This window comes from Ahaetulla prasina, chromosome 7 (genome assembly GCF_028640845.1).
Source record: "Ahaetulla prasina isolate Xishuangbanna chromosome 7, ASM2864084v1, whole genome shotgun sequence".
In the NCBI taxonomy this organism is placed as follows: domain Eukaryota; kingdom Metazoa; phylum Chordata; class Lepidosauria; order Squamata; family Colubridae; genus Ahaetulla; species Ahaetulla prasina.
The window spans coordinates 27772497-27799776 of record NC_080545.1 but is presented as its reverse complement, the minus strand read 5'-3'; the positions used below and the strand labels follow the sequence as shown (position 1 = coordinate 27799776).

Sequence of the window (27280 nt, the reverse complement as noted above, 5' to 3'; positions counted from 1 at the left end):
GAGGTGGTATTTACTGGTTCTCCAAACTACTCAAAATTTCTGTTACCAGTTCTTCAGAACTGGTCAGAACCTGCTGAATACCACCTCTGTATATCTTCCATTGTGATTGGGGACATGAAGTGTTTAACTAACTAGAGATGGATAGTCTTTGGCTGATTAGTTTATGTTCCCCCTCATTTGATAAGAAAATATTGGGAGGCAGTAAAACATTCCTTTGTTTGCTTGTTTTTAGAAGTCAGGTCTTCTAAAAATCTCAACATTATTGTTTTTCCCAATATTGGCCTGATTTGGATGACAGATTGCCTCAATCTACTGCTCACTGATAGAATCCTTAACAGAATAAGAGAGCTGTAAGAGACCTTTTAAAAAAATTTTTTTTTATTTTTTTATTTGAATTTATATCCCGCCCTTCTCCGAAGACTCAGGGCGGCTTACACTGTGTTAAGCAATAGTCTTCATCCATTTGTATATTATATACAAAGTCAACTTTTTATTGCCCCCAACAATCTGGGTCCTTAGAGGTCTTCTAGTCCTACTCCCTGCTCAAGCAGGAGACCCTATGCCATTTCAGTCAAATGACTGTCCAGTCTTTTTTTTTAAGCTTCCAGTGATGGAACTGGAACTTCCCACAACTTTTGAAGATAAGCCATTCCACTGTTTTATTGTTCTCACTAAATCCTTTTTTTGGTTATCTGGAAAATACAAATTTATTTCAAATGAGGTTTCCTTTGGAGTCGGCTACATTCTAGCCTCTGCTAGGGGCTTTCTTGTTTTCTGTTTTGTTTTGCGGTTGGCAACTTTTCGCTAAACTTTTAAACAAAAAGTGATCATTTGTCTTTCATACTCAGCCTATTTAGCAGATTGTTGTTGCTCCTAACCCTCAGAATCCTCCTATTTACAGATATAATAAAGTAGAGCAGTCTGAAGCTAGGCAGACCAAACATGCTGTTTGTTTCTCCCCAAATTCTAATTCTCAAAGCAGCAGCAAAAGAAGCTAACAATATTAGATCTGCTTTACGTGGATATGCCAATGCATATTTCATAGCTGTATTGCAGGATGTTTGGAATGCAGATGGAAGAATTTACTTAAAAAAACAAATCTTCTCAAACCTGGCTTGAATAAAAACTCCACTAAGCCAAAAAGAGCACAGACTGGTTTATAATCACTGCAGGCATAATGTAGCCTAGCTCACCAGTATTGATATCAAAGTAAATTATTTAAATCTGTAATGGTTAGAGGTGGAAGGAAGAGAATTGTCTTGCAGGACCTATAGAGATATTTGATTTTCTCCTCTTTGAACAGTGTTATCAAGTCATTCTGAGGTTCAATGGATTTCCCTTTATTCTCTAATGCAGCGCTTCTCAACCTTGGCAAATTTAAAATGTGTGGAATTCAACTCCCAGAATTCCCCAGATAGCATATTGGTTGGGGAAATCTGGGAATTAAAGTTCACATATCTTAAAGTGGTCAAGAAACATTGCTCTAATTAAAAATCTATTTCACTGAAAAATAGAATAGGCTATTGCTATCTACAGGGCTCTTGATTTTAAACATACATATATGACTTTACAACCTGAGCTCCAATAGCTCATTCTGAAATAGGAACTTAGTCCATTTTGCTGAATCCTAAGAAAGCTCTTGGGCCTGATTATATAACTCTACAGAAACTAAAAGCATGTGGGTTGCTATATATAAATGTTTATTCTGGCAGCCTCAAATTAATATACAAATTAATAGAACAACCTATTTACCTATGACTTAGTTTCAAGCTGTTATTACCTATAACTAAGGTGAGGAAGTCAGCTCTACCAATTATAGGTCTATTAGCTTGCTTTCAATAATTGCCAGCTATTTGAGTAGGAAACTATCATTTGGAGAAGTGTTTACCAGGTGTTAGATTATAGGTAACCTTCAGGAAGGATAGAGCCACATTAGAATATTGTACTGAGTCACCTAGTTGAGCAATATGCTAGCCTATATGCAACCTTTCTGGAGGTAAAGGCCTTTATGTAGCCTTTCTGGATTTGAAAACTGCCTCTGATTCTGTTCCAGCAAAAAGTTTGTGGGAGAAGTTGAACAATGTTCTATGGACAAGATTATTACTGAGTGTATTCATTACAGAGGTAATAAACCAACCATTTATTTCCAAATCCATCCTTGCTCTAAATTTATTTCAACTTTATCTTCATGACTATAGCGTGGAAGATTTATTTTCAAACTATCTTGCATTGGTAAAATGAATCTTTGAACAATTTTAATGTTTAGAAGTTTAGTAGTTTAGAAACTGAAGCAACGTCTTCTACTCTTCTACTCTTTTCTTGGAGACCAGAGGATTTGTGTAGGGTAGATTTCATTTAAAAGGAAAAGAATAATCCCCTTTTTTATAAATAGAATGGACACTATAAAATTGATATATGCAATCTTTTGGGTATTCAGAGTTGAAGTTTGTGGAAACTGCTCAGTTTTGGTTTTTCTGTAGGGTTTCAGATTTTTAGGTCTCCAATGGAAAGACTTATTTTTTCCCCAATACCATATTTAGAGCATATAATTGTGTATTATCGTTTTGCATTTCAGTTTATTTTGCAATTTTGTAGAATGCAGAGCAATACCTTTTCCTTTTAATTACTAGGTAAAGTAATCTATAACAGTTTGGTTTCTAGTTTTATATATTGCATTTGTCAGGATTATTTCATTAGCTCTTGATATAGTTTTAGTGAAGAAATAACAATTAGTTAAAAACTTGTGCCTTTTGGGCAGACAGGAAAATAGTCAAATAAAAAGCACTGAATAGTCACACTGAGTATAGTGATACCCAATATTCAGTTACCCTGGCATTCCAGGATCTCTTAGACTGTCATTAACTACAGGTAAGGGTATTCTAAAAGCACAGGTTTTATTATTCTCAAACTTTCGTAAGGCTAGAATCAATACCTTTGTATTGATCTAACTAGGTAGACGCTTCATTTAAGTATCCCTTAAAATAAGTATTTTCATGTATGAATAGAAGATGCTGCTGAATATTTGATTTGTGAATGCCATTTTGGGATTATGTTTGATTTTTACCTTGGGCCTTGGTTATTTGCTCTAGCTTGTTCAATTTTTCTGTCTTGATTAACTTGGGTCTGTGAACTCAAGTCACAGATCCTCTTATGTTAGAATCTTTAGTCAGAATGCAAAAATATCAGTTACACAGATATTCTCAGATCCTCGTTTACATGCCTATCAGCATGGCAGCATCAGAGAGAATGTATTACTCCATTTTATCATTTTGTTTGCTCGCATATTTATTTTTGTCTCACTCCAGTACACATTCTTTTTCAAGCCCAACAAAGAGAAATCCAACCGAACATGACAATATAATTAAACCCAAAGTAAGTGTAGGAGAAGTCTTCTCCTGTCTGGACAATCCTGCTAAATAGGTTCCTCTCAAATATTACATCATTGTGTCTAAGCTTAATGGGTGTTACAAGGAAATTGTCAAAGGTAATATATATGTGTATTCTTTTCCAGGTTGTTACTTGCTAAGTACTCACAAATATTTTATGTATGTTTGAATGAAGCTGAACAGTTTCTACCCATGTTCAAGAGTTTTTTGAAGAAGACTGTTAAACTTTCCAGAAGACATATGTCTCTGCAGGTTTTTAAATGAACACTATTTCTTTAAAATACCATTCACTAAGACAAACACTCTTTTAATAAATTGCACAATTTAAAACTGATAAAATCATTGCAAAATCCTCATATTTAGCATGGTGCAGTACTCACTTCATCAAGTAAAGTATTTAAGCACTTGTCCATTAAGTCTTATCAAACATTTTCTTTACAGGTGTATCAAATCTTTTTATGTCTTCCTATCCATATGCTGGGGTTTAGCTATTCATTTTAGGCAGCTGAAGAGTATTCAGCATGAACACTGCTCTTATTTTCTTCCCAATTTATATTTAGTTCATGTCTCATGTTTAAGAGATAGTTATAAACACACAACCAGAATATTAAAGAAATGAAGATTTTACAACCCTAACACCACTCATTGTATGATCCAGCCTGACTTTGAGTTCCAGATACCCGAGTCTGAGATAAAATAAGAAATATCACTTTTCTTCTAATTAAATACTCAGTTCTCCTTCTGTAATTTTTTTTCACTCCGTTGGCCTTTGTGATCATTTTTTTTCCTGGACATTTTCTACATTTGATGCATTAATATTCCAATCTAAATTAAATTGTGCAGTTGGGGATTCCTTTGTCATGTAATTCTCTGTCCTTTGTAGAAAATAAGGCATTGTTTTAGTTTGCAAGTATGTTTTGACTAGTATAAGATTTTGAAAATAGATTTTTAATAGTACATAGAATAATAGAGTTGGAAGGAACCTTGAAGGTTTGCTAGGATAAACGCCTGCTCAAACAGGAGACCTTATACTATTTCAGATAACTGTCCAGTCTCTTTTTGAAAGTCTTCAGTGATCGAGCACCCACAACTTCTGAAGGCAAGCTGTTCCATTGATTAATTTTTCTCACTGTTAGGAAATTTGTCCTTAATTCTAGATTTCTTCTCTCCTTGGTTAGTTTCCATCCATTATTTTTCATCTTGCTTTTTGGTGCTTTGGAAAATAATTTGATCCTCTAAGAAAATGTGTGGAGCCACAAGTAAATTTGAAAAATAGAATCACCGTTCTACAATCATCTCCTATACACTAGTCTACTTGTGTCTTGTGGACATTGCTTCTGTGCATTCTCAATAGCAATAGCACTTAGACTTATATACAGCTTTACAGTGCTTTACAGCCCTCTCTAAGCAGTTTACAGAGTTAGCATATTGGCCCCAACAATCTGGATCCTCATTTTACCCACCTCAGAAGTATGGAAGGTGGAGTCAACCCTGAGCCTGGTGAGATTCCAACTGCCAATTGCAGGCAGCCAGCAGTCAGCAGAAGTAGCCTGCAGTACTGCACCCTAACCACTGCGCCACCATGGCTCATAAGCTCATCATACTCCTATCCCTGTCTTTTCTCTTCTCTGTGGAATCCATCTAACTTGCTTCTGGTAACAGCATGAGAAAAAAAAAACAGTGACATCATAATTTGGTAGATCTGAATCAAGACTGGGCCTTTGTTAATTAAATGATAGAAAAAAGACTTTTGGAGAAATCTTGTGTTTCTATCAAAGGAAGATATGATGGTGGCAATAAAGAATCATCTTTCCCCATTATCTTGTCACCAGATATTCTGCTGTGAAGAGTCTTTTGGATTCAAATTTCCATAATTTGCATTTATCATGACTGCTATACTGGATGGGGCTAATAAAAACTATAATCTATACACAGATTATAAATATTGCTAAAGGCTGAGATAAATCAGCTTGCCTCTTGAAATAATTTGCTTTGCATTGTACCTCTCTTTAGTCTTCTGGGATAGAAATTCTCATTTAAGAAAAGTTTATGCCATTAGATAGATGTTATGATTTGATGTGTCCCTTAACACACAATATTTTCTGACATGTTCTTTAAGGAAAATAATTATATTCAATTTAGAGCAAGATTCCTCTGCCTGAAATAATAATACAGCTTTAACTGATATGACTTTTCACATTATAGATTTGCTCTGATTGATTATTTCAAACTCCTTTGATGATATTCGTTGCTGAATATGACAGATCAGCATCATCTCCAGTTCTGCAACCTACTTATACTAAGAGTCTTCATGTAGCTGAAAACCAAATTATTTTTCTGAATCATCTATCATCGTAGGATCTTGCCAGACATCACCAAGTGATTATAACTCACTTGGATTTTGACAGATAACCTGAACTTCAAGAAAATAGAACTAAGCACTGTTGTGGCCTTTTGATATTTTGTGATTGAGATTTTAATGAATACTTTCCATAATTTGACCCTTTCCTCACTTTTTAAAGGAGCATGGCAATTATTTACAAAGTATCTCTGAAATCCTAAGAGGAGAATAAAAGGAGATGCATAATACTTTTAAACAACAGACAGCTTGATCATTTTTATGTCACCTAATAGGGCATAAATTAACACATAAATTAACACAAAAGTCCTCAGAAAATATTTTGGGAAGTGACATGGGTAGCAATGTAAACTAAAAGGTTAATTTCTGTAGAAGTTAGTTAGAAGAACAGCATTAATTTTAATGCGTTTAAGCGGCAGCATCTTTTCAGGCTTGCATTGAAGCCTAAAAAAATTAAGCTGCTTTTATTAACAGAGGATCCACATTCATGTAGGATCTGAAGCACATCATACAGGTCATTTCTACAACATACACTAGACGAGGAGGAAATACTCTACTTATTCTCTTTAGCAGAAAAAACACACCTTCCTATGCCGAAGATGAGCAGGCTTATTTATCAGTGATTGTTGATATTAAGGATCACAGTAGCTTTTGAACTTCCTTGACATCTGCTGCCTTGAGTTATCCAGAAGAAAAATATAGTGCAATTTAAGAAAAAATAAGTAAATGAACAATTGTCTATACTATACCATGAGCGATCTTCTACAAATATGCCTTTTTTGATTTAGAGCAATTAAAACTAGCCCGAGTATATGGATCAAAATGGTTTTTTGCCCAATAGATATATAAGAAATAATACACGGATTATTATGAATTCATTAGAATACTAAGAGGCACATCTGGAAAAGCAGCTGGCATTAATGTTTGTAGATTCTCAAAAAGCTTTTGACAATTTAAATTGGAACTTTCTTATTAATCAATTAAAAATTATGAACTTTGGGGAAAAAATTTACGGGGATGATCAGAGCGATCTATTCGAATCAATTGGTGAAAATAATTATAAACGGGGAAACAATAGAGATTAGTATAACTAAAGGGGTAAGACAGGGATGTCCCTTGTCCCCCCCTTTTGTTTATATTATTATTGGAGATATTACTGATACAAATTAGGCAAAACTGAACAATAAAAGGATTGAAAATCAAACAGGAAGAATATAAGGTTCAAGCTTTCGCAGATGATCTGGTTTTTATTATGGAAGACCCTTTGGAGATAGGACCCATCCTGATGCATAAAATTGAAGAATTTGGTAAAGTGGCTGGGCTCAAAATAAATAAAGAAAAAACTGAAATTCTGACTAAGAACCTTACAAAAATGCAAAATGAGGAATTGGAATAGAAATTGGAGAGTCAAATTGTTAAAAAAGTGAAGCATCTGGCAATTCGGTTAATGGCTAAATGCTTGACAATAAAAGAGGACAAGTATGATAAATTGGTACAACAAATACAAGAAGACTTAGACAAGCAGGCAAATTACAAATATCTTTAATTGGTAGAATCACCACAATAAAAATGAATGTATTACCCAAATCGTTATATATTTTCCAAACAATACCAATAAGATTGGGGAAAACATTCTTTGAACAATTAAATGAAATAATAGCTAATTCATTTGGTTGGGGAAAAAAGTCTGAATAAAACTTAAACTTTTACAGGACTCTAGAACCAACGAAGGTTTTGGCCTCCCAGATTGGAATTATACTATCAAGTGGTGGCAGCAACGTGGCTTAAAGGTTGGGTCCAATTAAACAACAAGAGGGTATTAACTCTAGAAGGCCACGATCTTCAATTGGGATGGCACTCATTTCTGTGAAAAGGAAAAAATAAAATTCATTCATACTTTCAAAGACATCTAGTGCAAAATGCCTTGATAAATATTTGGGATAAAATTAAAAGAAACCACTATATGAAAGTTCCAATTTGGATTTCAACGATGGAAGCAATAATTTATCCAAATGTATTAGACATAAATAAAGTGGTAAGGTATTTGGAATTGCTAGATGAACAAGAAAATCTAAAATCGGAGCAAGATCTAAAGAATCCGGGAATAAAAATTGACTGGTGGCCTTACCTGCTAATTAGAACAAAATATAAAAAAGATCAGGAACAATATGGCATTTATGGAGAACAATTAGAACTTGACAAAATACTATTAGGAACGGGGAGAAAATGATTACCAAAATGTCTATTTTTTAAAAAAATTAAGATTTAAAATGGAAGAAGAAAATGGGAAAGAGACAACGATCAGTTGGGCGAGAAATTTTGGACATACTATTCAATTAGATCAATGGGATAAATTATGGGAGAGAAACTACAAACTAATGATGTCAGCTGCTTATAAGGAGAACCTCTATAAAATGTTTTATCGGTGGCATTTACCACCAGCCAGATTGGCCAAGATGTTCTCAAACCAATCGCCTGAGTGTTGGAAATGTGGCTATAAGCAGGAAACGTTCTATCACATGTAGTGGACCTGCCCCAAGATTAAAAAATATTGGTGTAAAATAAGAAAGTGGCTGGAAGAGATAACCGAACAGAGGATAGAGTTGAGGCCAGAACTGTTTCTCCTGGGTATTTTTGATGGGAAAATGGGGAAAGAATTACAATATTTAATGTTGCATATCTTAACTGAAAGTAGAATTTTTCTAGCACAGAATTGGAAACAAACAGATACACCTCTAGACCAAATTGTAAGGAAAATTTATGAATGTGCAGAGATGGATAGATTGTCCATGGAAATGAAGGAGAGGGAAGAAACCGAGTACTATCAAATTTGACATCTCTTTGCTGACGATGTCAAACTATTTAACACCACAGACAATACATCTACCATTCAAAAAGACCTTGATCATCTAACCGCTTGGTCTAAAACTTGGCAACTCCAAATCTCAACCAGCAAATGCTCAGTCTTACATATTGGAAAAAAGAACCCAAACACTAAGTACATACTTGATGGACATTACTTTACAGATGACCCCCACCCTGTTAAAGACCTTGGAGTTTTCATATCAAATGATCTAAGTGCCAAAGCCCACTGCAACTACATAGCAAAAAAGGCTCTAAGAGTTTAAACCTAATCTTGCGTAGCTTCTTTTCCGAAAACACTACACTACTAACCAGAGCATATAAAACATTTGCTAGACCAATTCTAGAATACAGCTCGCCTGTCTGGAACCCTCACCACATTTCTGATATCAATACAATTGAACGTGTCCAGAAATATTCTACAAGAAGAGTTCTCCATTCCTCTGAAAACAACAAAATACCTTATCCCACCAGACTTGAAATCCTGGGCTTGGAAAACTTGGAACTCCGTCGCCTTCGACAAGACCTAAGTTTAACTCATAGAATCATCTATTGTAATGTCCTTCCTGTTAAAGACTACTTCAGCTTTAATTGCAATAATACTAAAGCAACCAATAGATTTAAACTTAATGTTAACCGCTTTAATCTAGATTGCAGAAAATATGACTTCTGTAACAGAATCATCAGTGCTTGGAATACTTTACCTGACTCTGTGGTATCTTCCCATAATCCCAAAAGCTTTAACCAAAAACTTTCTAATATTGACCTCACCCCATTCCTAAGAGGACCATAAGGGGCGTGCATAAGAGCACAAACGTGCCTACCATTCCTGTCCTATTGTTTTTCTTTTTCTTCTTCTTATATATATATATATGCTTATATCTCCTAATATTTACTTATATATATGTTTATATACTATATAATCTTCTGTATGATACCTATATATATTGTTGTGACAAATAAATAAATAAATAAATTTGGAATAGATGGTATTCCTGGCTTGAGAATAAACATAAAACTTAAAGTATAAGATGTAAAACTATAATATATAAATTGTAAAATTTATAAGAAATACATGATATCAATTTGTGAGAAGATGTAACTATAACTTAAATAAGGGTATAATTTAGGATAGTGATATATAGAAGTAGGATTTGTGTAAATATGACTGTTATGAAAGCTATAGATACAGACATGGAAAAGCTGTTATAACTGTAAATTTGTGTCTTGTGTTTTCTGTTTTAAATGTTGGAAAATTCAATAAATATTGAATAAATATTATTGAATATAAACATAAGAACAGTTTTTTCCCAAACGACATCGCTCTGCTAAACAAATAATTCCCCCAACACGGTCAAACTATTTACTAATTCTGCACTACTATTAATCTTCTCATCATTCCCATCACCAATCTTCTCCCACTTATGACTGTATGACTGTAACTTTGTTGCTTGTATCAATACAATTTATATTGATACTGATTGTTTCCTAATTATTATTATTATTATTATTATTATTATTATTATTATTATTATTATTATTATTATTTATTTGATTTTTATACCGCCCTTCTCCCAAAGGACTCAGGGCAGTGCACAGGCAAAAGTAAAAAATGCACAATACAATATACAATTTAAAATGCAAGTTAAAAAACTTATTATAATCAGCCTAAAAACTTTAAAATATATAAAAAACTAAAACCCCATTTAAAATTAGTAATAAGAAATTTAAAATCGATAAAACTTAAGCCAGCCCTGCGTGAGTGAAAAGATATGTCTTCAGTTCGCGGCGAAAGGTCCGAAGGTCCTTTGCTTATTTGTAGCCTATGACTATCATTAAGTGTTGTAAGTGTTGTACCTTGATGAAGGTATCTTTTCTTTTATGTACACTGAGAGCATATGCACCAAGACAAATTACTTGTGTGTCTAATCACACTTGGCCAATTAAAAAAAATCTATTCTTAAAAAAAAAACTAGCCCAAGTATGTTCTAGTTCAATAAGAAAACTGTAAGAAACTTAGTGGGAGAGAAGTGGTGCCACCTCATACTTTTACTTTACCTTGGAGAAAAATCTTGGTGGGCTTGCTAGCAATCTTCTCCCAATTATTGTTTTACATGCCTCATGCTAGATGTCAGATGGGAACAATTTTACAAAGTTAACTGTCTTGCATAGAGCAAAGGAGCAATACTATTATGATGAAGATGGCTTAGACAGGGATAGAACAGCCACAACAGGAGAACATGAGAAACTTTCAATATTTACAGATACTCCTTTATATAGTAAATGTTGATGTCATATAATATCAACAAAACTTTAACCAACAGGCCAGCAGAAAACTACTGTTGACTTCATTGCCTCCTATATCTCTATATACTGTATCTTCCTTTGTATCATATCTCATATGTATCTTTTAAAGGGAAATGTGTTTCTGTATCTGTTGTTTCCATTAGATCCCAGATCAACGCATCCTCCTGAAACATTGTTTAGCACCAGTGTCTTTTTCTCTTAAAAAAAGAAGTGGTTGTTAAGAAACAGATTTATTGAGGAATGACTGTGCTCCCTTGAGCAGTTCAGCCATCTAAAGTAAGTTGGAATATAACTGCAGGTCATCAGAATGTTGCAGCAGAGAATGTAATTATATGGTTTGCCAACACAATTGTTCCCCAGAAATTAGATTATTCCAAAGTAAACTGTGCCACGATAATTTCATCAAATAGAGTTAAACTTTTATAGAATCACATGGGGAAAAATATAAATCGTGACTCCTTCATTTTGAACTAACTTTGAACTTAGCTTAAAGAGACTGTAAATTGGTCTCTTCACTTGTCAATCACATGCCATGGTACTTCTTTGATTCATATTTGAGAATATTCTGTGGGATTTCATAAACAATGCCAAAGAAGAAAATGCCTTTTGTAAATAGTATCCACCCACTTTTCTAAATTGGACATACCAAACATGAAATGCAGCTATTTCCACTTTAGGAAGCATTAAGAGTATAAGACAAAATTTCACTATCACTCAAAAACCTACTTTGTTCTTGCTCCACCCAGATTACTTTTGTCCAGAACTAGATGGCAAGTTTTTAAAGAAATCAAAGGGAATGTAATCCTTTCTCTAGGATAAGCATATTCTTCATGTTCAGGCTGAAAGGGCACTGATAAAAGTTTATATTTCCCAGAGAGATCTCACAGAAGATATTAAATACATTTGTATTAAACAGCTGCACTGTCCTTATATTAGCTGAAGCTGGCACTTTTCTTGGGTCCCATGTTGCCAATTACAATTATTTTGCTGAAAGTATATAAAGAAAACCCAACTATTTTACACAACTAATAAAAGACTAGGACCAAGAAAGTTATTGAAAACCAGATTGTTAAAGCTACTTGGGAGAAAAAAAATGTTCAAGAACATACCAGCAACTGGAAAAGAGTAGGTCCAATTTATAGATCAGAAAAGTGTATCCAGTCAGATCTCCTGGCAAATGATCAGGAAAACCCAGATGGGAGGTGAATTTATTATGGGAACAGGTTCAGCTAATAGTAGATCAAAGGACAGGTATTCCAGTTTCATCAGTCTTTAAGGTAATGATCCATCACGTAGGAAGAGAAATTAAAGGAAGAGATACTCCTAGCTGTGTGTATATTGAGAGGTGTGGCAATGACAAAAGAGGTAAGAGGAAACCACCCCTTATTAAGGTCTCTCTTCTTTCCTGCTTCAAAATACCCAGTTCTTCACACAAGGAACTCTTCAACCCTTGCTTCAAATTTCATAACGTATTTTTCAATGTAGTCTGACCACTGTAAACCACATTGTTTAGTCTAGGTTTGAAAATAAATTTGAATGCTTTGTTAAACTCTTCAGGAGTAATTTGATCATAAAGCTCCCTAGGTGATAAAGTTACTCAGAAATAGTTAGTCTTTCTGAACAGAGACAAAGCTCCCATAATCCCAACATGCCATTGCAGGGCTACATTACCCAAGAACTACTGTTGTCTAAAATGGAGCCTTTCTTTTCCTCAACTGGAGCCAACACTTTCCATTGCATTGTTCAGTAACCAATTACTGCCTTTATCTAGCTCTCTCACTTCTTGAAACATCTGAAATAGTTTAAATATTAGTGAGAACTCTCCAACTCTATAATGGCCAGATTGACTTAAGTTCATTTCATTGGATTCAATGATTTCCATGATGGTTCCCATGTGGTTAAGTTATCTATGTAAAATAATGGTCATTTTTAGATGAACCTAAGTGGATGTTTTTTTGAAATCCCAATAAATGATTTCCTTTCACCTATATAAGTCATCATATGTAGACATAATCAGTGTGTATCTAGTCACAGATAAGTGTCATATATTCAGGAAATCAGGTTAAAGGAAGAAACTACTGTAGCATTTCACAATTACAATGAAAAATATTTGAAACCTTTTCCTCTTATCTTCTGTCAATAATTCCTACTTTTTTCCTCATATCCTATTGGACACTCATTTGTTCTTTGGTTACTGTTACTCATGGCATTACATCTAGTATTTAAACGGTGACCCTTTTTAAAATTTCTCCTTAGTTATACTGCTATCTTTAGTTTAATAGAACTTATCTCTTAAGTTACTTCAACTGTTTTGAAACTTTCAGAATTCTCTTGATGTCTAATGCCTTCAACTCCTTCACCTTTATTTATTTATTTTCAAACTCCTTTATTTATTTATTTTCAAACTCCTTTCTGTGTTGATCTTTTATTGTGTAAGCTTATTAGATTTAAAACAATAATTGTTCAGACATTGGCTCTAGAAGTATTGATCAATTATGTAATATATACGTAAATGTATTGCAAAACATTTTAGCATTTTGTAAGTTGAGAAGAACAGGCAACAGCAGGAAATGTTAGTGGTATTCTGCACGGAATAGATAATATATTATCTGGGGAAATCTAGTGTTCAGTGACAGAATTGCCCAGACTGTGCATTTTCCTTTCTTCCCATTCCCTATTACCTTATCATACCCAAGAAACACTGGACATAACTCTCTCTTGGCAAAAGGTGCATAGTGATAATAAAGGGCTGAAGTACAAACCTTTTTTCTTTACTTCTGATACCATAAATGTATTACCTTTTCCATTTCTGAGTTCAGTCTTGGTACAACATGTCCTAATCAAGATGACACCACCAAAGTCGAAAAAGGAAATCTGTGTAAACCATAGTCAATGGCTTCCTGAACTTGGTAGGATGTTGACTTGATGACTGCAAAGCATTAGCCAGCCCTATATATAGTCCTATATATACATATGTATATGTATGTATCTATGTGTGTGTATATTGAGAGGTGTGGCAATGACAAAAGAGGTAAGAGGAAACCACCCCTTATTAAGGTCTCTCTTCTTTCCTGCTTCAAAATACCCAGTTCTTCACACAAGGAACTCTTCAACCCTTGCTTCAAATTTCATAACGTATTTTTCAATGTAGTCTGACCACTGTAAACCACATTGTTTGGTCTAGGTTTGAAAATAAATTTGAATGCTTTGTTAAACTCTTCAGGAGTAATTTGATCATAAAGCTCCCTAGGTGATAAAGTTACTCAGAAATAGTTAGTCTTTCTGAACAGAGACAAAGCTCCCATAATCCCAACATGCCATTGCAGGGCTACATTACCCAAGAACTACTGTTGTCTAAAATGGAGCCTTTCTTTTCCTCAACTGGAGCCAACACTTTCCATTGCATTGTTCAGTAACCAATTACTGCCTTTATCTAGCTCCCTCACTTCTTGAAACATCTGAAATAGTTTAAATATTAGTGAGAACTCTCCAACTCTATAATGGCCAGATTGACTTAAGTTCATTTCATTGGATTCAATGATTTCCATGATGGTTCCCATGTGGTTAAGTTATCTATGTAAAATAATGGTCATTTTTAGATGAACCTAAGTGGATGTTTTTTTGAAATCTCAATAAATGATTTCCTTTCACCTATATAAGTCATCATATGTAGACATAATCAGTGTGTATCTAGTCACAGATAAGTGTCATATATTCAGGAAATCAGGTTAAAGGAAGAAACTACTGTAGTATTTCACAATTACAATGAAAAATATTTGAAGCCTTTTCCTTTTATCTTCTGTCAATAATTCCTACTTTTTTCCTCATATCCTATTGGACACTCATTTGTTCTTTGGTTACTGTTACTCATGGCATTACATCTAGTATTTAAACGGTGACCCTTTTTAAAATTTCTCCTTAGTTATACTGCTATCTTTAGTTTAATAGAACTAATCTCTTAAGTTACTTCAATTGTTTTGAAACTTTCAGAATTCTCTTGATATCTAATGCCTTCAACTCCTTCACCTTTATTTATTTATTTTCAAACTCCTTTATTTATTTATTTTCAAACTCCTTTCTGTGTTGATCTTTTATTGTGTAAGCTTATTAGATTTAAAACAATAATTGTTCAGACATTGGCTTTAGAAGTATTGATCAATTATGTAATATATACGTAAATGTATTGCAAAACATTTTAGCATTTTGTAAGTTGAGAAGAACAGGCAACAGCAGGAAATGTTAGTGGTATTCTGCACGGAATAGATAATATATTATCTGGGAAAATCTAGTGTTCAGTGACAGAATTGCCCAGACTGTGCATTTTCCTTTCTTCCCATTCCCTATTACCTTATCATACCCAAGAAACACTGGACATAACTCTCTCTTGGCAAAAGGTGCATAGTGATAATAAAGGGCTGAAGTACAAACCTTTTTTCTTTATTTCTGATACCATAAATTTATTACCTTTTCCATTTCTGAGTTCAGTCTTGGTACAACATGTCCTAATCAAGATGACACCACCAAAGTTGAAAAAGGAAATCTGTGTAAACCATAGTCAATGGCTTCCTGAACTTGGTAGGATGTTGACTTGATGACTGCAAAGCATTAGCCAGCCCTATATATAGTCCTATATATAAATACGTATATGTATGTATCTATGTGTGTGTATAAATGTATATATGCTTTGTAATAAACATCTGGGAGGCACAGCTTCAATCCCCTGCAAGATATAAACTCGTTGCTCCCATGTAACACTGATCCTGCGCGGCTTGCACTGGCTTCCTGTGGTCTTTCGGATGCGCTTTAAGAATTTAGTTACCACCTTCAAAGCGCTCCATGGCTTAGGGCCCGGGTACTTACGGGACCGCCTGCTGTTACCTCATGCCTCCCATCGACCCGTACGCTCACACAGAGAGGGTCTTCTCAGGGTGCCATCCGCCAAACAATGTCGGCTGGCGGCCCCCAGGGGTAGGGCCTTCTCTGTGGGAGCTCCTACGCTCTGGAACGAACTTCCCCCTGGATTGCGTCAATTGCCTAATCTTCGGACCTTTCGCCGTGAGCTGAAAACGCATTTATTTATTCAAGCGGGACTGACTTAATATTTTTAATATTTTAAATACTTTTAAATCTTTTAACTGGGGTTTTATCATTTTAGGGTCTGTAATTTTAAATTTTAAATCTTTTAATTGGCCATTTTTCTAATATGCTCGGTTTTAAATTGTTGTTTTAATTGTATATTTTCTATGTTTTTTATCTTTTGGCTGTACACCGCCCTGAGTCCCTTGGGAGAAGGGCGGTATAAAAATTTAATAAATAAATAAATAAATAAATAAATATATCAAACTTTGAAAGATTTAGAAACTAAACAATGTGGTTAATTTGATAACCCTAACCCTAATCCCACCCTCACCTTAAAGCAGGGGTCTCCAACCTTGGCAACTTTCAGACTTGTGGACTTCAACTCCCAGAATCCCTCAGCCAGCAAAGCTGTCCACAAGTCTGAAAGTTGCCAAGGTTGGAGACCTCTGCCTTAAAGAATACTGAAGCAGAAAATGGTACACGTTCACACAATAATTCTTCTTCCACCTCCTCCTTGATTATGTTACATTATGTTAAACGTAATATAAAAAGTAATCCAAAAGTTTTATTTAAGTGTTTGAGATTATAAACTATTTTTTTCTTTCTTGTTGTTGCTAGTGTTGAATGTACGCTTTTGTTTTGCTAAATTTTGTTCGTTTGTTTTTCTGTTTTCTATTTTATTTTTTATGATAAAACAATAAATAATGTTTTTTTAAAAAAAGAAAAACATCAGGTTCTAGAAGTTAAAGATTCAGGTCCACTGAATCTATATTTCTCTGACTTTGTTTCCCACTGTGTTAAAAAACATAGAGATTCAATTACATTTTAGGATTTGTTTTTGTTTGTGTTAAGCACAAATAAACTGAAAATGATTTTTCATATAGTGATGCTTTCAGGTTTTAACAATTTTAAAAGGTTTTTATGGTTGTAATTTTTCCCCTTGTTTTTTTCCTGACATTTATTTATCTCCTGACATTCTTGAGTTCCTAAGATTTCTTTTTATTGGTCACCTTAAGTTTTCTGTTTTATTTATACAGTTTGTGTGTCCCAGGTTTTGTTGATCAAAAACATGTTTCTGTATTTATATTATACAACAGGTGATCATAGAATAAACTGATTGTCCTCTTTCATTCTTCTATAACATTAAACATGTACAATTTAGGAATAATGTTAGAAGAGACATTAAGAGACATTTCCAAACTTTTGCAGAATACATGAACCCAGTGTATTTTTTGATGTTGTATATTACTAATTGTGAGGTCACACACAGACACAGAATTAAAAGTCACAATGAAAAATTCTAACTTTATATGTGCCTATTTGGGAATTAGCTCATTGAATGCAGTAAAAATAATGCTAAGTAAACTTTTTTATATATCATTGATTGTAATGGGAGATTTAATGTGTCCCATGAATTCTATTGGCATTTATTTTAAAAGGGTTAGATAATCATTTATCTAATTAATTAGATTAATGATTATCAGGGTCTGGAAATTTCCGTCTCCTCCTAAAATCCAAGGATCAAAGAGTTTTATCCAATTATGAGTGATTGCTCAGATTAGCTCAAATTATGCATGGGGCGTACTACCATATTTTGAGGTATCCAAGTACAAGTTGAGTTCTGAATATTTAATCCTATGGATAAGTAAAGACGGCTAACCCCATCTCTTGCAGAGAAGATGAGAGAGGAACATTTCCTGGCTAGATCATTTCAGAAATGGTTTTACTGCCTCCCTTTCAGATTGGAGAGGAAGCCATATTCTTCATCAAGACCAGTCCTTAAAACAGATGGAGAGCTCAATACTTGTTCTTTAATTTCCCAGGTGCCTGTTTTTATTGTACCTTTTTCTTTGCTCAAAATGTATCTCAAAGGTCAGGGGAAGGAGATTCTGATGAATCCGTTAAACCAAAAAATGTTATCTGACTGCCACCTGCTGATGGAAAGGTGGACTTTAAAAAATCCCCATCCCCAGAAGGGTGTTTTCCTTCTGGATTGCTGCTTGTTTTTCAAAAAAAGTGTTAGTGAGGGGATGATGCTATTTACAGTTGGCAAAGTCTTTTTGGGATAATCTGATAGAATAGGTCAACTCTGGAATAAAATGGAGGAACAAAGACAGGGTGAACAATGTTACGAAGAGAATAGTTTATGGTAAAAAGGTAAAGGTTCCCGTCACACATACGTGCTAGTCGTTGCTGACTCTAGGGGGCAGTGCTCACCTCCATTTCAAAGCTGAAGAGCCAGCGCTGTCCGAAGACGTCTTGTGGCCATGTGGCTGGCATGACTCAACGCCAAAGGCGCACGGAACCTTCCCACCAAAGGTGGTCCCTATTTTTTCTACTTGCATTTTTATGTGCTTTTGAAATTGCTAGGTTGGCAGAAGCTGGGACAAGTAACGGGAGCTCACCCCGTTACACGGCAACACTAGGGATTCGAACCACTGAGCTGCTGACCTTTCGATCAACAAGCTCAACATCCTAGCCCCTGAGCCACCGCATCCCTTTTAGTTTATGGTACATATTAACTAATAACAGGAAATGCAATGAACATTGTAAGTCTATCTATTCCTTAATGGGCTGCCCAACTTTCCAATGTCATCTCACAATGTGGATTCTCTATCCAATTCCCAGTCCAAACAGATCTAAAAAAATTACATATGAAAAAACCTTCAAAGAGTCTGCCCAGGATGATATTACAGCAGTTAAAATATGTTAAGTCTTTGAAGCAGTTGGCTCAACAAAGATTGGGCTCCCAGTCAGGAAAAAAAAATGTTTTAACAACTTACTATATATGGCTCAAAATCTCAAAAATTCTTTATAGAGCTCATTTCAAACAACTGGACTGTATAGTAAGATATGGGAAGTTTCATGAAGTTTTCTTTGAAGGGAGGTGGTGTTATATGTGGAGCACCAGCCATTGAAGACCTTGAAATCTTTTGACTGCAAACTGTACTCTACAAAAAGAGCTGATTAGTTAGATTCTTATTTAAAAACTTAAAAGGGGGCACTGGAGAGAAACTTACTTTTTTCATGGAACAAATCTGCATATCATTAGGAAGACTACTCGTCAAAGGACGAGTAGGACATTGACAAGTAGTCTTGCAAAGGACATTGCATCCAAAAGGATGCAGTTTTTAGATCACTGGAGGAGTAAATGACTAACTGTAAACATGCCCTATTGTTTCCTTTGTATCTGCTTGTATATTTATTATATTTATATATTATTTATTTATTTATTTATTTATTTATTTATTTATTTATTTATTTATTTATTTATTTATTTATTTATAACTTCTTATTATTATAAAACCTTTCTATTTATTAGTCATTTGATATAGTCAAATAACTAATTCAATAACAATTTTATTTTATTATTCTTTAATGATGCTACGGATGCATATTGTAACAAAAAAAATATGAAAAATAATTTGTCCACAACTCTTAAACTCTAGCAAGGTTCATTGGTATTCTAGATAGTCAAACCCTTTAATTGTCCATTTCTCACGAACTTCCTCCCATGCTACCAGAACCCCTATTGTTTTTTCTGTGGCTTGTGTCTGGGGAAGAGAAAATCTTGTGGGATGCTGGAATACCTGCTTTTTTTTCAGGCAGTTTCTCGTATATAAAAAAAAAAGCTGTGTAAGAATTTAGGTTTATTTGCTTCCCACTTTGAAACTTAACTAGAAAAAAGCCAGATCTTTAATGAGTAGACCAGATTTTCCCACCTTCTTTTTATTTTGCCCTGTCCAAGTTGGTTTGGCAGGAAAGAGTTAACTCTTTAAGTTAATTACTTAAGAGAAGTAATTAACAGGCCGGGTGAAATATACAGAGGAGGTAAACTTGCCCATCCCTGCTTAAACATAGTTTCACTCAGTCTATTTCTGGCACCATGAGCCAGATATTTAGGGAAAGAGCATCTTCACATTACCAAGTCCAACAGCTACAATTGTTCAAGCGATGATACTATAAACATGCTTCAGCTATGCATGATCTCTGCATATAATGGCATAATCAGAAATAAAACAAGATATACTTTATTAAATGAGCAAGCTAAACCATTATATTACATGTAGAAGTCAATGACGTGTATAGATTTTCTCCAAGCTAAAACATAATAACATGCCGTACAATCCAGGATCCAATAACAAGATAAGACTGTCAATAATGCTTGGCTACTCCCTCAAACTCTCCAAGGATTCTTAGGGAATAGAAGATCAAAAACAGAGCAAGACAACATTGATTATATTACTCATGACAGAATTTTCTAATAAACTGGTAATTGGTCCTAAATACCCAGGTCTCTTATTACTAAGCATTACTAGATTATTCTATTGTATAATAATCATACTAGTATTCAGTAACCTTCAGCTTACCTATGTTGGTCTCAGCACTTCCAAAATTCCAGTAAAATGCAACAATGCTTTACCCTTTGTCTCATTTACATTCAACTGTTAGTTATTCTGGATATCTTTTGTTATATATTACCTCCTGTAATAGCAAGCATGCAATGTATGCCAGACCAAAAGCTATTTTGACCCTGGTTGCTGAGTAAGCATTTTCTTTTTCTCAATATTTCTGCAGATGTCTGTGGATTCTGCTTTGTAAGCAGACCTGCATTGTTTGATCCATATAATCCAGTACTCTTACCTATCCCTGCTTCCCCCTGGAGTCCTCTCCAAAACTGTGTCAATAATCCTGTGGAAAGGAAACTAGGGATATCAGACAAATTACAAGACAGTATTTATTTTACTTCATGGCAGAAGAAATGAACTGAGTTCAACTTTCAGGAAGAGGAAGCTAAGGGTGGACTTCATTCACTTCATTCTGATATTGAAATTGTTTGTTTGCTTTCTTTCTTATGGGTTGAGAGAGCTCTTGGTTGTGTGTGCTTCCATAGATCCCTGCTTGGAGCCATCTTACCATTTCTTCTTCTAGTTCCTTCTCTATTTTTAAAGGTTTTTAAAATCGATTTTATCTATATTTTAAAGATTTTTATATTATTTTTATAAATAACTCAGGTTGGAGAACATAACTCCTTCCTCCTCCTATTTTCTCCACAAGAAAAAGTAGTGAGGGTTAGTGACTGGCCAGCCAGCTGGTTTTCAAGCATAAGGCAGACTAGAACTCACAATTTCCTGGTTTCTAGCCTGGTGCCTTAAGCAAGCACCAAACTGGCTATTTGCCATACTTCTAGATCAGGGGTCTCCAACCTTGGCAACTTTAAGACTTGTGGACCAACTCCCAGAGAGTTGAAGTCCACAAGTCTTAAAGTTGCCAAGGTTGGAGACCCCTGTTCTAGATCATCCTCTAATACAATTACCTTAGAGAAAGTTTCACCTAGAATTCTCGTTTTTGGGAAACCCACAAATGACAACAAAAAAAGGGCTTATCATAAATAAATGGGATAATGACACCTGGGATCCTCTTTGAAAACCTGAGACATCAACATGTCCTAGTGTTCATTATGCATAACCCAGTATGATTATTTCTTTTCATAACTATTGGAAGTTAAGCATTCTATGTGGGTGGTATGTGGGAGTTCCCAAAAGTTGGAATCAGCTTGAACAACTATTTGTAAAGTAGGTTTTATAATAATAAGTTAAGGACATTTATTTACAATGAATGCATGATAGGTATATATAAAGCTAGTGTCTAGTAACTATATCTTTTTTTAAATTTATTTATTTATTTTGTCACAACAGTATATACAATCATCAACATAAGCAATAATTCATCATGAGAGAAAAAGTATATATTAGTAAAAGTATAAGTAAAAGTATGCATATAATACTATAATGAAGAGAACAATAGGACAGGAATGGTAGGCACTTTTGTGCTCTTTTGCATTATATCTTATCTTGCTAGGAAGACTAAGGGCATGTGCTCATGGTATGTGGGAAGAATGGCAAAATAAAGTGACCACAGATATGCAAACTCTAAGACTGTAATGGAATGTGAGAATGATCTTGGGGATCAGAAAGAAGAGCCGCAGACTAGTCAACAATCACATAAAAGGTATCTCAGCCTACAGAAGGAAAAGAAATATTCAAAGTCTCAGAAGGGACCCTGTCTAGTTGTCTGGAAAGTAAAAGTATGGGAATGCAGAAATTCTTTCAGACTTGCAAGATTCTGTTGCTGTAACCTTACAATAGGGCAATCATGGTTTCTTGCTTCTTGTATGGACTAACGTGAAGGGCTGACATAGACCAAAATCAGGCAGAGTCGTAGACAACTCTTTATGCTTACTTTATTTCCCTCTTGTGGTCAGAGGTTCACAATAGGTATTTATTCAGTATGTCATTGATTTGTACCACCAACACTATGAGAGGATGGTCTCCTTATGACAGCTTTCAATTTTGTTCTCTTGTTGGGAAGAAATTGCAAGTCTTATTAGCAGAGCCAGAGGCTGCCACATTAATTTCTGAGATATGCTATCTCCTGTGTCCCTGTAAGAATTATGAACATATCGCTCTGCTTCAAAATATTGCTTGAAGGGCTTCTACCCAGGAAATAGATACCACAGTGTCAAAATAGATTATATTTTTTCTATAAAATAAAATAGGATGCTGGCTGCGTAAATGTGTCAGTATGCCTAACTAATAAAGTAATCCAATGCACCTTTAATTGTAAATTGGCATGGAATATTAACTGACAGCAGATAAGTAAAAAACACAAGGCTATTCAGACTAAGTAAAAGTAAAACCATCCAGCATTCCCTCACCCACCCTCAAGTCTGATCAAACAGAAGCATGAAAATAAATTTTCCTCAGATGTGTATGCAGAGGAAACAGATATAACACAGAGATTTTATATAGTTTATGGGTAAAATTTTGTCTTCAGTCTGAGAAAGGCTTTTCTGACTAAAAGAACACAAATAGCCATTTTATAGAGGCAACATAAAGTTAGACCCTGGCTAGTCAAGATACGTGTGTGAAGAAATTGTGTGAGTTGTTCAGTGAAACTACGACATGGCTTGGTATGTCTAGGCATCTTTCAAGCCGAACTATTTATTAGTAAGAGGTCCATAAAACAGGTGTTGGGAAGGACTTTACATGTCATCCTGGTCAACTCATTGCTCACTGCTAAAGCATTCTGGATAGATGGTCATCTAACCTCCAGTGAAGGGGAATGTCTCATTTGTATGAAGCAATCTACTCCATTAGTTGACTGCTCTTACTGCAGCTTTCATTCATTGAGCATATTTTCTTTTTAAAAAAATAAATCTCACCATTATTACTTTTTATAAATAACTCAGGTGGCAAACATATTTAACACTTGTCTTCTATTTCCTGCCACAATAACAACCTTGTGAGATGGGTTAGGCTGAGACAAAGTAACTGACCAAAGTCATCTAATCAGCTTTCATGCCTAAAGTGGGGCTTGAATCCACTGTCCTAAATTCATGTATTTATGCTGACTCTTAATTAATAAAGGATCACTGGAATCCTGCACAAAATTCTGAAACAGTAATGTTTTTATTTTTTGGCTTCTCACTCCAAATACCCCTGTTTTTATACAAATGTGCTGAATCCTACTCCTTTGAGTTTATCTTAACATTTTAACATTGTTTTAAATTATTGTGCCATTCGCTTTGACTATTACTTGAAGGAATAAGAAAGAGAATGGATGAAAAATTAAAGTAAAATTGAGGTGCAAGCTTGAGGATGTCAATACTGTAAATATGATCCTGTGCCTTTCTGAAAAAGACTAATATATCTGGGCTGAAAAAAAATCTGGTCACTCGCTAGATGGCAATAACGGAAGTTTTCTTTCAGCTGCCATCTAGTAGTCATCATCTTAAAGCCCATTCATAGTAGCCTCACATCTGAATAAAAAGTGGGAAAATGAAAAAAATAATTGTTAAGTGATAATTACACAATTATCTTCATTTCTTTTTCAGCAGTACAAAATGTGCAGTTTCAGTATGACTGTGCCTCAAATTTATTTCATTATTTGGGCTGCAAAACACTCAAAATAAGATGATTAGGAAAAGCTACCTTGGAATCTGCAGTTCGACATATATTTGCATAACAGGAGCTTTAATACCCAGTATTTTTTTTAAAAGGAAATTGGCAGTATTTTCTCTATTTCATCTAATCACAACATTAGACATGAATGTTATATTTAAGAAGATATACGAAAGTGTTTTTTTTTTAAATGTAGATCCTACTTTTTTGTTAAAATGTCCATAGGATGAATTTTTAATCTCAATGTACATTTTCTTAATAAGACCCTACTTAAATCATTTCTTAAATACCTGCATAATAGGTTTTTAAAATTCCATTTATAAAGCCGACACTAGAGACTGATCTCTTTAATAATTGGCAACAACTGTGAATAATCTCAGATTTGCCTCAGAATTTTAATTTTGGTAATTATTAAGAGGAGAATGAAGGATGGCAGAAGTATTACTGTATTGTTTCCTATATTTAAAAAACTACATTTTTCAAAGCAACTCATATTTTTAATTCTTTGCATATGATTCCTCCCATAGCAAGTATAAGTTATCTGATACCCTCAGAAGCCCTGGACTTATTAAACTTAGCTAAACTCAACAGCTTTAGATAGCCCAGCCAATGACAGAGAAGTTACACTCTTCCAAAATATAATTTTGTGGTTACTCTGTTTGAGGGACTGAAAGAGCTGGACCTTTGGGGTCATCAAATCTACTGTTGGTGGTAAGATTCATAATCATGTGGATTCCATAGGTAAGGATCAATAATAAAATTAGGGAAGTGACCAGACCCATCCAAATTCCAGGTGTAAAAAATGATGTGCAGTCACTTGCGTAGGAAAACACGTTGTTTTCAATATTGAAAGCTTGAATCTGCAAAAGAAGAAGAAAAATGAGTCATCCAAATATCTGGTTCAACATGTTGCATTTCTATTTAATGGAGAGCCCAAAGAAACTGAAAAAAAAATTGAAATACAAAACTGGAAGATTTTAAAAGTGAACGATTAAAATGAATTTGTACTTAGAAGAAGTCCTTCCAAATGCAACCTGAACAGCTTTCTTTCACGTGTAAGATAGGTGACTCTTTGAAAGTAGGAAATTATCAAAAGGGCCATTTCTACAGATCTTCATTTACAACCAGACTCATAGAAGGGGAGAGAATCCCTCTCTTGGACTCTAAGTTATTTAGGCTTTTCAGGGATGACACCAACATGTTTAATTGTATTTAGTAAAATACTTAACCAGCACAGCTCTTTCTTTCCTTGTATCTTGCATTGGTTAACAGCCAAAGATAACCCCAAAATGATGGCATGCTGCCATTAAATGACTGAATCTCTAATGCAAGAACATAAGTCATAGCAATTCCCAACATAAAACACTTTTCATTAGACAGGTTGTGATGTAACTAATTGAAACATGCCCAGATAATTATCATGCACCTGAAGTCAATCATGTTTCCCAGAAATGGAATTTTTGAGATTGGATTATAAATGCACATGGTTTCTGGCTCAAGGGAAGGTTGCTTTAGTACAGGTCATTTAGGCAGTGAGTCTGTATGGGTGTGTACAGTGTATGTGAAGCACACATCCTAGCTGTAAGGAGGCACTGATCACTTTTTAAAAAATCATGAAGCCAGTCTGATCTGGCATTTTAATGAGAATGGAGTAAATGGATGGTAGTCCTGTTTTGTACATCATGTTATACAAGTTGAAAAGCATAATGATAATGCTTATTGGATAGAAATGGAATCAATCATTGAATTCCAACTCTGGAACAGAAGATGAAGCAAAGAAGGCTGGCTTTGTTATTTCTGTTGCATTTGCACAGCATAAACCATTAATGCTTTTCTAGATCATATGTATGCTCTCCTTGAAAGTGCTGGAGCAGAGAAAATGGGATATCCAAAGGCTCACTTGGAACAGTTTCCATTATTTGCAGATAGAGTAATCAGAATTGATACAATGCGGATTCCAGATAGCCAAGAAGATGATCTTGGCAATTGCTCATTCCATGCATGTGAATTGTTTTTATCTTGTAGATCTTAAGGATGTGGACAATTACGTAGAGACATAAGAATTCCTTTGCTTATTCCTTACTATTCTTGCCTGATGGAATCAGCAGGTGGGACTGTCCCCTTGATAATAATTGATGTTTCTTTTAGTGATTGTCTTACACTGGAACTAGATAACATAACATAATAACAGAGTTGGAAGGGACCTTGGAGGTCTTCTAGTCCAACCCCCTGCCCAGGCAGGAAACCCTACACCATTTCAGACAAATGGCTATCCAACATTTTCTTAAAAATTTCCAGTGTTGCAGCATTTACAACTTCTGCAGGCAAGTTGTTCCACTTATTGATTGTTCTAACTGTCAGGAAATTTCTCCTTAGTTCTAAGTTGCTTCTCTCCTTGATTAGTTTCCACCCATAGATGGGGGAGAGTAACCCTAATAATTCTCTGGGTCTCTTGGAGCTTTTGATACCACTGATAGATTTCTAGGTTACCTGCTAGAGTTGGGCCTTGGTGGCACAGTTTTGCATTAGCTTCAACTCTTTTTACTGGGATGTGTCCGGAAAAAAGTGCTAGAGAGGCTATTATTCAATGTGTAGGTCATTATTTTGTTGTGTTTTATTTTATCACTTCTACTGCTTACGTGTATTTTGGGAAGGCAATTTGGACCTATGATGAAATGCCATTAAACATTCCCATTATAATTCTTGATTCTGTTTTCATTCAAACAGTGTACATCATAATTATAAAAATAAAACACAAACACACATCCTTCACATTCTATACAATTGAATTGAAAACTGATATTGCATTAATATGGCTCTATACAGTAGAATTCAATATAGTTACTGCCCTGGGATAGAAGCTGTTTTTCAGCCTCTTTGTCCTTGTTTTTATTATCCTGTACCGTCTGCCAGATGGTAATAGTTCAAAAAAAGGGTGCCCAGGATGAGATGGATCTTTAAGAATGTTTTGAACTTTCTTAAGGCAGCAGGAGCTATAAAGCTCTTTCAAAGAGCTTTATAGCTTCTCCTCAAAAATGGCAAAGAGAATTTCTGTCTCTATCTGTCTCTGTCTCAAGCACATACACATACACCACAAAGAAAGAAAAAGAGGAAGACAATCTTTCATTAGAGAAAGAATATAATTTAAATGGGGAAAAAAAAAGAAGAAAGGTCATCTGTATCCTTTTCATTCACACAGACCAGTGAAAGGGAATTAAATAAAATATACTAGATGCTGCGTTTGGAGTTAAAAGTGCATGAAACACATTAAAGGCTTTGATGTTAGTAAGCATTTTATCTAAAAAGGACTGAATGGGCTACAT

General features: G+C 34.7%; 2 protein-coding genes across 5 annotated transcripts in view; both read right to left on the bottom strand.

Annotated features, from left to right (window-relative positions):
* Positions 1–12167, bottom strand: part of SLC13A1 (solute carrier family 13 member 1) — a 108509-nt gene extending 96342 nt beyond the window's left edge. For 3 of the 4 annotated variants that reach the window (XR_009156136.1, XM_058191278.1, XM_058191280.1), the window contains exon 1: positions 12024–12167. The gene's annotated coding sequence lies outside the window, so the exon portion shown is untranslated. The remainder of the gene's footprint in view (positions 1–12023) is intronic. The other variant, XM_058191281.1, reaches the window with a different exon arrangement.
* A 9553-nt stretch (positions 12168–21720) lies between these two features.
* The window catches only part of LOC131202154 (V-type proton ATPase subunit S1-like), a 47244-nt gene continuing 41684 nt past the window's right edge, over positions 21721–27280 (bottom strand). The window contains exons 8-9 of the mRNA XM_058190827.1: positions 24612–24817; positions 21721–23815 (exon numbers count right to left, since the gene is read on the bottom strand). Coding sequence (XP_058046810.1) covers positions 23788–23815; positions 24612–24817 — 234 coding nt within the window. The 3' untranslated portion in view covers positions 21721–23787. The remainder of the gene's footprint in view (positions 23816–24611; positions 24818–27280) is intronic.